At 35.4% G+C, this 13,862-nt stretch overlaps 1 protein-coding gene across 2 annotated transcripts in view; it reads left to right on the forward strand.

Annotated features, from left to right (window-relative positions):
* Syn1 (Syntrophin-like 1) overlaps positions 1–13,862 on the forward strand; it is a 137,296-nt gene that overhangs the window by 22,414 nt on the left and 101,020 nt on the right. Inside the window, exon 2 of one of the 2 annotated variants that reach the window (XM_090397440.1) lies at positions 1,575–2,002. In XM_090397440.1, coding sequence (XP_090253566.1) covers positions 1,575–2,002 — 428 coding nt within the window. The remainder of the gene's footprint in view (positions 1–1,574; positions 2,003–13,862) is intronic. The other variant, XM_090397441.1, reaches the window with a different exon arrangement.

Genomic DNA, 13,862 nt, shown 5'->3' on the forward strand with positions numbered 1-13,862 from the left:
ATAATGAATAATGCATGGATCAGCAGTCCAGCTCGTAGCATTCGAAATGTGCATCCTCTAATAGAGAAACCTATTAAACATAAAACCTTTCAGATAGTTAGGCATATTTATTAGTGAATATAACAAATTATCTCTAAAAAAGGTAGTTAAACTTTTCTTTCAAGAGATATGCTGCTTCTCACATGGTATAAATCCCAAATTTATCTGACCATGGAATGTTGCTCACACTTTTTGGGTGGTGCATCCAAAACCTAAGATTGCTGGATGCTATAGAGAAGGGGGCAATCTGATTAATTGATCATCTCTTTTCTGACAGATCCACTGCAATCTCTTTCTCATAGATGTTCCATTACTTTCCTGCACAATGTTTCTCAGAACTGGCCACCATCGTTCCATTTTCTTCCCAGAACAAGTGCAGCTAAACTTACCAAACCAACTTCTCTTTTCTTTCTCTTTTATTGCATTGTTTTTTTTTTTTTTTTTGGAACAACTGCCCCCTTTCTTTGTCTTCCACAAGTGCTGTCACCTTCAGCTGTTCAAGAAACACGTCAGTGGATTCCTTCTTAGTTCTTACCACATGTGTCAATGTGCTATGAGGTCTAGATTTGCAACCTTTAATGTGTGGATTTGTTATTAAAAAAAGAATTAAATGTGGAAATAGATAATGGAACATGCAAAACTAATACAATGGGGAACTAGTCGAATAAATTTACATGGAATAAGAGAGAAAAATTAGCCAAACTAAACTTGTATTTTAGAGCACAGTACTTAAATTAATTGTAACTTATGTATCTGAAAGTTAGAAATAAAACAGTTGATTGAGGACTAGACTGCAGGTATTAGTCATGAATAAAAGTAAGAGAAAGTGATCAGTGGGCAGAATCACAAGAAAGCAGCTTGATTAAGTAGTAAGTTGGGTTAGAATTAGTGCAGTCTGAACGATAGGATATAATAGACTTACTTATAGTTCATATAACAGACTTTTATATGACAGTTGATTTTTAAATAAGAAATACTTTGGTAGAGTGAAATTTTTGAACACTTCTGGCCAGCCTTTGCAATTGTTTCAATCTTGGTGTTTGTATGCTACCATTTTAAACTCTTAGTAGGTTATAAATGCATGAATTGTTTTATTTATTTATTTTTTGAGTAAAATTTGTCTTTAAAATAATATTTTTATATATAAAAAAGATATATATATATATATATATATATATATATTTATAATAAAATTGATGATAGTAAGCAGTAATATCATTTCTTGGTTTTGGTATTGCCATCTAAATTATCAAGATTTAAATTTTAATCTTAGATAAATTTTAACTAGATTGCTTAATTTCTCTTTCAAAGTTTGTTTTTCATAAACATTTTGCCATAGTAACACTTTGCTTTGCTGAAGCACCTAATTGGTAATATAGATAACAATACTTCTCTTTTTTGCATGGATATTATTTTTATTTTATTTCTTTTGCATGTTTTCCTGTGGGCACACATTACTCCATCCTCAATGTTCATTTACTCTGTTGCATGCAAATCTTGAATACTTCATATGAAACCATGCCTTCTGACTGCAGTCATCACATCGTTTTATCTTACAGTGAAGTATCTGAGAGAAGTGACTCCATATTTTCGCAAAGCTTCTGTTTTAGCAGAGGTAGGTTGGGAATTTCAGCAAGGTGGATTTTTAGCCCGTGATAGCTCTCAAGGGCATCACAAAGCCAGCCGTGCTGATACTCGTTATGTACCCCTATTGCTTTGTCATCTAGCACGGAATCTTACTATGCCTGATCCAGACAACCGAACCTTTGAACTACATTCACCAGATCGTCGTCATTCTTGTGTTTTGCGATGTTCTGATAGTGCACAGTGTTCAGCATGGTTTAATGCAGTACATTCAGCTATTAGTTCTCTTATGAGTCAGGCAGTAGTAGAAGCAAGCCATCTCTTAGTAGAAGTTCTGGAAAGAGCAGAATTGAAACATATGGGATGGTTGGCAGAAAAGGTAAGCAATATATATATATAATTCCTTTCTTTCTTTTTTTCTTTTTTTTTGAATACATATAATCATAAGATTTTTATGAAGTGACCATTATTATTAATACTCTAGTTAATAGTTGTTACCTTCATGATTACAATTAAGGTAATACATTTATAGAAACAAATTTCAGATAAATGTTTGTGCTAATCCAGGAACTGGTGGAAAAAAAAATTGAATTGGAGTAATAAAAAAAAATCATTTTTTTGCTTCTTTATTAATGATAGGCTGAAAAAGCAGTGCATACCAAACCAAATTGAGATAGATGAAATTTATTTTTATTAATTGCAGAATTTCTGGCATGGTATTGAGGCTGTCTTCTGTATAATGATTGGTTGCATTAAGTCAAAATACAAATCAGAATAAAAATAAAATGTTTAATTTCTGTATAACCATAAGGCAGATTATGTAATTCCCATCAATAAAATATCATATTTTACTCATGTTGTATCTTAAGAGACTTCAGTCACTAGTCCGCAAAGATGTTTTTGAGTAGTGCAATAATACACATTATTAAAGCGCATTCAGCTTATCAAAGTGTTGTATCTCAAGATCTGCTGGTCAAAAATCAAGAAGTTAAATGTTTTTTCAAATGCAGTAATGTCTTTGAATAATGAAATAATACATAAGATTAGAACAGAGTTTGCCAGAAGTCTAGGATATACTGATTATCTAAAATTCATATATTCCACTCAGACCAGTAATGAATTTTGGGTGTCCAATATATAAACTGACAAAACAACTGTCATTAGCCCTCTCTGGCTTTGGAAGCAATTCTTCTCTCATATAAACAATGCAGAAGATTAAACTATTCAAGGTGTCACTTGTTTCTTTCCAATATCCACATCAGTTTTTATGTTGTCCCCTCTGTTTATAAATATTCTGTTGGCTGATACTAAAATTATTTTACTCTAGAAATTTTAAAACTCTTTGAATTTACTATTACTGTTGGATACTTTAGATGTAGATAAATTTAAACAGGTCAAAATAAATATAAAATAAATATAAATATAAACAGGTCAAAGGCCTCTAACATTGAGTTTGCATGTCTCATCTATACTTGATAATGTACATGTTATCTTATTTTTAATTCTGTTTATCCTCATGCTTCTGTATGAATGGATAATATTGATATTTTTGCTATCTGGACTTCCAAACAAAGCTTAACCATTTTTATATAAGATTCAGATCCATCTACTGTAGCATGCACTTTATTCCTAAAAATGGAATTGATTTTTTTTCAGTCTTCTCATAGAAAGCCTAATGGGCTTTAATTTCTGTTTATGAAATGAAAATATGCACCGGAAAATATACAGATCATCTCATTGATGTCCTGTTCAAAAGTAATTTAATATTAAATGTTTCATACTCACTAGTCAGAGTTATGCTGAAAGAAATGGAGGAAGCAAGGAGTCTTCTTGTGATTGTAGATAGAAATTTGAAGTTCAGGGACATATTGCAAAAGTTATGCAGGCATCTCAAAGAATTGCTGCAGTATTGAGAGAACATTGACCATGAGAGATTAAGGGATGGTGGTCCCATTGTATAAAGCTTCGATCTGACCACATCTGGATTTCTGTGTGATCACTGGAATTTGAAGGAAGTTATTAATATTATTACCCTAAGACCCCCATGGAGTCAAAGACTCATCTAGGAGGTCCTTTTGTCATACGCACAGCTCATTATTCTGTGTATTAAACACATTCAAATTCTCTGCAGATGCCACCCTCTCTCAGTCAAGGCATTTCAATCATTCACAACTCTGCATGCAAAAAACCTATTTCTCACTCCCCTGCTCACACCCTCCTTATACAGCTTCCAGGGATGATCTCTGTGGTTCTCCCCCTGATCTCCCATCATTTTCTTTTAAACCTTTTCAACATTGATCCTATAACAACCCCTTACTAACTTGTAGGTTTCTATCATATCACCCCTCTTCCTTCTATCTATTAGACTCAGTAAATTGCATCTTCTCAACCTTTTCTCATATTTGACATTCCAGAGATCAGAACCTATCTTAATTAAGCGCCTCCGTAGCGCAATTGGAAGAACGACGGTACATTGCGCCCTTCGATTGGAATAGGCCTAAGTTCGATTCTCGTCGCGACGGGAGGAATCTTTATCTGGTCGATTTCAATCGATGGTGAGTTAGCCGATCTCATACGGAGGTAGCAGGGCTTTTTCTCCCGGAAACTCGGGTTTTTCATCCCGCATACATACAAATCGGCCCTTCAGAACACACGCAATTTACAGACAAAAAAAAATTACTAGTTGTGGTGGTGTTGGAGGTGGGCGGTAGATGGCGTTGATTTGTAGTAGAGGTAAGGTGTAGAGACAGTTGAAGATGTCCTCCCGCGATGAGTCTTCGGACTCCTTGGAGGTATCAGGAATAATAATAATAATAATAATAATAATAATAATTGCCTCTGGACAACTTCCAGCATATCTTTGTACTTTTGGAAACCGGGTGACCAAATCTCTGCACAGTAGTCCATATGCAGCCTGATCAATGTTTTATACAGTGGAACCAGATTCTCCTTATTTCTGTAAGTCACTATCCTCTACATCATTCCAGAATTTTTTGTGTTGTCCTCACAATTTTGGCAACGTGTCCTCTAAATTTTAGATCCTTATCCACCGTCACCTCAAGATCTCTTATTTCCTCCACCTCCAACAAGTATATCTCCACCAAGCATAAATTCTACATTCCATCTTTGTTTCCCAAATTTTAAAACCTTATATTTGGCAACATTCGATTGGCATCCTCACTTCTGTGCCCATTCATTCAAGTCTTTGTTAGGCCACAACATCTGCTCTACTCCTCATAGTTCGTTCCAACTTTGCATCATCTGCAAACAACTGAATATCTCCATCTATATCTCTTCTCCAATATCATTAACATACAGGTTAAACAGCCATCATCCTAAAACAATACCCCTGAGGCACACTACTAGTGACTTTCCTCTTCAGGGATATTACTACCTCATGCACAACTTGCTGATACCTAGCAGATAGCCAATCTCTGATCCAATGCACTAGTCCCTAAATGGTGAACCTATGGCATGTCAACGATTTACAGGTGATATCCTTTTATATGTGTATAAATTATTGAACTTTTTTTAAAATTATTACAATATGTACAAGTTAAATTTTGTTATACACGAGAGAGCAGCTATGAAGACATGCATATGATTGGTGCGGTATTAACAAAAGATCGTGCATCCCAAAGACAAAGGCAACCGACAGTTGTTGAGTTGAAATGCTAATTCTCTTCAACCAAATTCCATAACATCTGAAACTGTCATAACAACATTCACTATATATTTCTTAGTTTTAACACATTTATAATGAGGTGTCGTTTATCATTCTGATGGAACTTCTCATTACCGGAGGGCTCAACTAGCACAATGTTTCAACCCTTGGTTGAATTTCATTGCTGCTTACTTGCATTTGAGTTGGCAGGCAAAATCACACACTCATTATATGGCATGTTTCAATTCGTGGTAGAATTTTATTTGTAGTTACCCTTCGTGATCTGTCATAATGACATCAAGAATTTTAAATGCAATAAAACAAACACTTATTTCATGTAATTGAAAAATTGGACAATAGTTTTTAGTTAGATACTTTGTTTCGGTGCAACATATGGTTTTGCTTTAGTCTATACATTACACAGATCGCAAAAGCCTCTGCACCTTATTCAGGGATACAATAAAACTACTTGTTTTTATTGCATCTGCAGTATAAAATGGCCGTTGGGAAGGGTGTGTTGTCCGTGGGGAGAGAGTTACTGTCGCCTCGATGTGAACATGTTTAAACATTTTTCATGTGCCAGGTCTATGCAGAACTTTTTAATGTATTGTTTCGTAAAGTAAAATCAGGGGTGTGAGTTGTACGCTAGGGCAAGTTATATTAGAGTAAATACGGTAAGCATTTCACCGACAAGTTGACATCCTTCTGCTGCTTCCCCTGCTCAGCTGACTTCGATGGTGAGTTAAAATGCATAAATATTTTTCTCACTACCGTTTTTTTTTTTTTTTTTTTTCCAAACCAACATCATTAAAATCAATTTAATAATATATTAATCATTTTATACTGAATAATATAAATTTATATATAAATAAATATTATAAATACAGTGGGAGCCAGACCAAGCTGATACCAAGGTCACTTCCCATAATGCATATCATTGTGCATGCCTGTGGGGATGTGTGTTTTGCATTGTGGGATGCTAGGGCAGGTGATGTGAGGTCATAAGCCTCTATATATGATTTGCCCCAGTCCTGAGGGTGGTTCAGGCACAAACTTGTTTGCTTACAAAGGATTAAACCACGAATAGAATTTCTTGGTATCTTTAATTTATAGTATAGCGAAGTGGAAAAACTTCCAACTACCATCATTTTATATTTTGGTTAAGCCAACAAAAATACAGTTTGGTTGCCTAAATCCCAAATTACCAGCCCATCCTTGTTTGTTCAGTATCCAGATAGATACCTAACAGGGTGCACCATGAGAAGGTGAGGATTGGACATTAGGTCAGAAGCCCTGGTTGGTTCTCTGCATTCCTTTAAAGGCTACGTGGAGGTCTCCTCTCAGTTATACAGCTTTGACCCTTAAGCACCTCATCTTTATACCCTCTTTTACTGCAAGGTAAAAGAGGGTATAAAGAAGATGAGATATATCATTCATGAGCTTAATTTCCTAACAAAAATATCCCAAATCCCTGTAATAATTAACTTTTTCTAAAGCCTCTTTCCATTTATATTCATGTAAATGTTATCTTCTTACTGAATTGCAACTTATATTTCTTTATATTAATTTAGTCCACTCGGTTAGCTTAGTGGCTGTGCACTTCGTAACCATATGCCTGTGGAAGGAGTGTCCTAGGTTCGTTTCCTATCGGTGACGTAAGGAACTGAAGGATCTTCCTCAGCCATAGCCAAGTTATCTGGTCTTGGGCGTGGACAGTAAGTTTTTTTTCCAGTTTATCCTGGGGTTTTTCATCCCACAAAGTAGGCAAACCAGCCTTGAGAACTCAACACTACAGGGCATAGGGCTGACCACCTTATTCTGTGAACGGTTTGAGATCCGATGATTAATAAACCTTTGACACCGCAAGGTAAAAGAGGGTATAAAGAAGATGAGATGAGATTATTTATAAAATTATAAATAATTATTTATAAAATATTATATATATATATTGGGTTGGCAAATAAGTTCGTTCGGCTTATGCATCAGTACAAGTTTACACTGTTTCGCCTGTCGCTATTCCGCAGTTGAAAGGCGACAGTTCACATAACCTTTCAGTGAATTTTGGTTGGCCTACTTCAGTTGCGTGTGTGTAACATATTTTTAGATATGGAAGGAAATAACGTACATTACTGGCATATTTTGCTTTTTTATTTCAAAAAAGGCAAATGAGCTGCGGAGGCCCATAAAAAAATATGCAGAGTATATGGGGATAGTGCCTTAACAGAACGCGTATGCCAAAAGTGGTTTGGCAAATTCTGTTCTGGAGATTTCGATGTCAGTGATACGCTGGTCACCCGACCGAGGTTGATTTTAGTGTGAAGGATATCGTCTACAAAAATCCATTACAAACAGTGCGGGAGATTGCTGCAGTACTGAACATATCCCATACAAGCATTAAAAATCATTTGCACAAGCTGAGATATGTTTCAAAACTCAAAGTTTGGGTGCCGAATGAATTGACTGAGGCCAATATGACTGCTCGCATATCCATCTGTGATTTGATTCGCTTCGTCCCCAAGAAAATGACCCATTTTTGAAGTGGATGATTACAGGAGATGAAAAATGGGTCATGTACAATAACTGGTACGTAAAAGATCATGGGGGCACAAGAGCGAACTGCTGCAAACAACCTCGAAAGCGGGATTGCACCCAAAGAAGATCATGCTCTCTGTGTGGTTGGATTATAAAGGCGTTGTCCACTACGAGGTGTTACCGTCAGGTAGAACGATTGATTCAACTGTATTGCTCACAGTTAATGCAACTGGCCTGTGCAATTAGCACAAAATGTCCTGAATTGGCAAATAGGAAAGGAGTTATCTTTCACCACGACAACATCAGATCCCACACATCGTTAACAACCCGGAGTAAATTGTTACGTCTTGGCTGGGATGTTTTGCCACATCCTCCGTATTCACCGGATCTGGCACCTTCTGATTACCACTTATTCCGATTGTTGCAGAATTCTCTGAATGGGAAAACCTTCACTAATGAGGAGGCTGTCGAAAGTCACCTGGATCAGTTTTTCACCAGTAAACCTCAGGAATTTTATGAACGTGGCATAATGAAGTTGGTGACCAGATGGCAAGAGGTCATTGATAAAGAGGGTCGATATATAACTGATTAATATGTATTATATATATTAAATAAAATGTGTTTCATTCCACTCTGAAAAACTGAACGAACTTATTTGCCAACTCAATATAATAAATAAATTAATTAATTTTCTATTAATTTTCCCTTATTAAAAACTGCTCAGCATGTCAGCAACTTGATTTATAAATTTTTGGCACATGCACATAAAAAGGTTCGCCACCACTGCACTAGTCTAATATCCAACCCCATCTGCTCTAGTTGACTATCAACTTATCATGCGTTAATCTATCAAAAGCTTTTACAAAATCTAAATATACTACTGTGTATCCCTCTCCTCTGTCCACGGAAGCTATCATCTTATTGTAATAAGTAAGTAGATTATTAAAACATGATCTCCCTTTAGCAAATCCATGCTGTCCATGAAAAATAATGCCATTGTTGTCAATCCAATTCTAGATACTGGTTCTTATTAGCTTCTCCAACACCTTAACCACACATCTGACACATAGATAGGTTTATAATTTGGTGGTTGAATTCTATGACCTCCCTTATGAAGTGGCACAATCTTGGCCTCCTTTCTGACACAGTGCAAAACTCATATTGAAAAAATGTCAGGGCAGATGCCAACTCTCTGGCACATTCCTTCAAAATAATTCCTTAAAGTCTCACAGTCTTATAACATCAAGTTTGCTTATTTCCCCATACACCTCTAGCCCACTTACAGTCAATCTTTCCTTCTCATCATCTGCTGCTCTCAAACTCTCCATGATGTCATGTTCACAAGAATGAAAACCTTTATGAACTGCTCATTAAGTGTATCTTTCACAGCAGTTGTTCCTATATCATTTTCTTCAATCATTGCCATCCTTCCATAATCATTTTTTGTTTTTTTTGGCTTCATTAGCTAACTGCTGCTCATACTTCACGTTTGCTACCCTTGCCAACTAAGTCGCCCTCCTTGTCTATTCTTTGTAATCCTCATAGCATTGATTATTACCACTCTTCTTATGCTGTCTCCATAATGCCTTTTTCCCTCTGTATTGCATGCTTAATTCTCTTCATTCATCAATTTCACATCTACCTTATGTAACTTTCTGACCCTTGGAATACATTTGGACATTGCTTCTAATAGACAGTTCTTAAATATTCCCCAAGCTGCATTGATCTTCTTTCCAGCCAATTCCTCATTCCATGCAAGATGTTTCCTGAGCTTCTCATAATCATTGTAGTTCCACATATAATATGTTCCACATAAAAATTTTTCACATATAAGGTAAATATTTAACTATTTTCCTCACAGAAGTCCTCACACTGCTGGCAATCATCCATGTAATCACTTCATGGTATCCTCTTCGTTGATGAAAGAAACCTTGGAGAGGGTGCAGAGATGAATAACAAAAATTGTTTGAGGATAGACTGAGGGCATGCAGATTGCAGAGTTTGGTGGATAGAAGACCAAGGGAATATATGATTCAGACATTTAAGCTGTTGAAGAGTTATTATTGGATTAACACTGAGGAGATTTTTCATATTGCAGAATTTTTGCATAGAGAGTGGTAGGAGCATGGAATGCATTACCTGAAAGGGTGGTGAAGGCACATGGTGGATGAGTTTAAAGAGTGGTACGATGCACTTTGTATTGACTAGTGAAGGTTCTTTTACAACAATAGTTGAATTTCGTTAAATTTTGCTATCAATGTTAAAACTATTTAACTATTGTTGTATTTTTTTTTATAACATCTATCTTATAGAAAAAGGGAAACTTCAAACACTTTTTTTTTTTTATCAGATTTTCAAGTAATGTCTATAGTAATTCTATTCTTTAGGTCCAAGATGCTTCAGAGAAGATTACAAGAAGACTTCAGTGTTCTGAAAACTTAAGTTTTCTTTTTGTTTGTGTAAAGTTATCTTCTTCATATTCACCTATATATGATTGGATCTGTTGCTCTGTGCAGGAGCTTGCCAAATGCTTATGTAGTTTATGTTGATCTTATGGCCTTTCGTAATTTGGACAAACAGGAAGGAATTTATTTTCACAGAAGAACACCTTGTTCTAGGCATTGTATCTTCTGCAGCATCTCCTTGATAAGTGTCTGACTCTCTTATATAATAATAACTCACAGAAAGCCTTGGAAAAACACCACTATACTATTCAAAGGAAATTCACTTTAATTATGCATAACAAATCATTCCTGTGGTTCTTTGCAAGTTTGCTGTAGTGAAAGTTGACTATAAATTATTTGTCAATCATCAAAGTATCATGATACAATTATCAAAATTCTTGTATGAGTTATCATTATTGCCCATTTGCCTTCACCACATACTCATTATTTGTTATATCTTTAAAATAATGCAAATGACATTAAATTCACCCCCGCCAGTTTAAACTATTTAATTATTTCTGATTATTTACTTTTTTTGACTTTATCTGCAACATTTCTGCTTATTTCTATAATAAGGGCATATTATCCACCTTTGCCATATGGGATAAACATGAATAGTGTCTAATTTCTTTCAAAAAATTAAGTGATAATGTTATGCCGGAACCTTTTGAAATATAAAACCAAGTTAACATAAAACTAACAAATCCAGTCCAAAATTGATTGCAAAAGAAAGAAGATATGAAATAGAATTTGCATAGTGAATACAGTTAACCTTCAAAGAAGTCTTTATTATTTGGCAGGTTTTAGCATGAGTAAAAGTACCATTGAAATACAATATCCAGGCTATCCTGATAAGCTGTTAACCCAGCTTTCTCATTGTCTGTCTCTTGTCTCTATAGCACTTTGGCATATTCAAGCAGTGTTCCTGTTATACCATATTTATTCGAATATAACTCGCCCTCATGTATATCTTGCACCCCGGATTTTACTTTACGTAAAATAAATTAAATAAATTAAAAAGTTTTGCATATACTTAGCATACGAAACAGTTTAAATCTTTAAGAAATAGATAGTGAATATTATTATAGAAGTTTCGGATATTTTGGAATTCGGTTGAAGAGAATCAGCATTTGAACTCAACAATTGTCAGCTTGCCTCTTGGTTTGTTGTTGAGTCACGGTCTTTTGTTAATACCTCACCAATCATAATGCGAGACTGGTAGTAGCAAATAGTAAATTCTTGGTAAGTCATGGTGATCTTATGATTCCTAAATGATAAAAGTGTAAGCAATAATGAAACTGTTTGTTTTAATTTAATTACAGAAGCATTGTCACTAAAGATTCAAATATATTGTCTGATGAAGGTGAGCGACCAATCGCATAAATAACGTTGATATTTATTTCTTAAATCTTTAAGAAATAGATAGTGAATATTATTATGGAAGTTTCGGATATTTTGGAATTCGGTTGAAGAGAATCAGCATTTGAACTCAACAATTGTCAGCCTCTTGGTTTATTGTTGAGTCACGATCTTTTGTTAATACCTCACCAATCATAATGCGAGACTGGTAGTAGCAAATAGTAAATTCTTGGTAAGTCATGGTGATCTTATGATTCCTAAATGATAAAAGTGTAAGCAATAATGAAACTGTTTGTTTTAATTTAATTACAGAAGCATTGTCGCTAAAGATTCAAATATATTGTCTGATGAAGGTGAGCGACCAATCGCATAAATAACGTTGATGATTAAAATTTAATACATTCCTTTTATAAATAATATGAGCAATTATAAATTACGATGAATATTGGAGATTTAAATATAAACATCAGTTTCATTTTTTCCTGAAAAACTTTAGTTTCTGGAAATCCCTGCATATATCTTGCACCATGATTTTTTAATTTTCATTTTAGGGAAAAAAGCGCGAGTTATATTTGAGTAAATATAGTATATTTGACTAGAAGATAACCATTTCGAAATACTCTTATAATTGGAGGAAATGCCAGATTGACCTACTCAGTTGGGAGATGACCTCATTGACCTGTGAAACACCATTGCTGTCTTCCTTTATTGTTAGCCTGAAGTGATGGTGTAACGTTTGGTCTCCAAAGAAATGATTGGTAACTTCTTTTTCGCTCCCATCCCAACATGTGGTATGTATACCTTTCAGGGTCATATCATATGTATCATAAAGATTCAGTCTTCTTCATTTAAGGAAATAGCAGCAAAGTGGTTCTCCAGGCTGGTTGCCAGATAATGTGTGGGATTGAACCTGATGGTAACATTAGGAGACTTCAACAAGCTGGTGCATAATCCAGCTGCCACCAGTACTCAGAATGCACTAACGCAGCCACTGTCAAGGCCACATTATGGCTTAGAGACCTTTCTCAAACTATGGACAGGGAACACAGCGTGAGAAAGCCTGAAGCTCCAATACGATGTGAATGCATATGTGGACAAAAAGGGAGGGGGGGGGGGTGACCTGGGAACTAGGGCAAACAGTTGGATTTGAAGAAGGTTCTGGGATGAATAAGGAGAAAAAGAAAGTTTGAGGAAAGTATGGAGAAGTCACAGCTAATAAGTGGTATCAGTGAAACTTGTTATAGATCCAGGAATGAGCTATGGGTTTGAGGTAGTAAGATGTGAGATAGAGGTGAATAGAATGAAATACTTGGTTCGATGTTGCTATAGACCTAGTAACGTGAATTGTAGCAACGATAAAATGTTTAATCAAATTAGCCAAGCAAATAAGAAAAGGGTGATCATTATAGGTGATTTTAATTATGGTAGTATGGACTGGGATAATGAGATAGCAACTGGAAGTAAAGAAAATGAGGCTCTCTTAGTTTTTGAGGGACAACTTCCTCAGGCAGTAAACAGCAAACCAAGAAGTATGTAACAGAGGGCAGATGAGGATTGAAGCTCTTGGATTTGATAATTTCATCAGAGGACGTTATTATAAATGAGGTGTCAAATCGCCCTTCATCCTCATCTGCCACCCTCAAAAACTAGGGAAACTCATTTTCTTGAATGACAATGAAGTGATTACCTGGGTGGTTGCCAGCAGTTTGAGGACTTCTGTGAGGAAAGGGTATATGTGGAACTACAAAGCTGATGATTATGAGAAGCTCAGGAGACAAGTTGCAGGTGTATCATGCAATGAGGAATTGGATGGAAACGAGATCAATGCTGCTTGGTTGATATTCAAGAACTATGGTAGAAGCAATGTCTAAATGTATTCATTCCAAGGGTCAGAAGGTTAAATAAGGTAGATATGAAATTGATGAATGAAGAGATTAAGCATGCGATACAGAGGAAAATGGCATTATGGAGGTAGCATAAGAGGAGTGGTAATATTCAATTCCATGAGGATTACAAAGAATAGGCAAGGAGGGTGGCTTAGTTGGCAAGGGTAGCAAAAGTGAAGTATGAGCGGCAGTTAGCTAATGAAGTAAAGAAAAAAATCATAGGGAGTTCTTTCGATATGTAGCCATCAAAAAAAAAAATAATAATAATATTGATTTGAGAAAATGGTATAAGAACAACTGCTGCAGAGGATATAGTTGAGATATTTAATGAGCAGTTCATAAAGATCATTCATT

This window comes from Typopeltis vanoorti, chromosome 9 (assembly GCF_054136105.1).
Source record: "Typopeltis vanoorti isolate ZY-2024b chromosome 9, IOZ_Tvanoo_1.0, whole genome shotgun sequence".
NCBI classification, from domain to species: domain Eukaryota; kingdom Metazoa; phylum Arthropoda; class Arachnida; order Uropygi; family Thelyphonidae; genus Typopeltis; species Typopeltis vanoorti.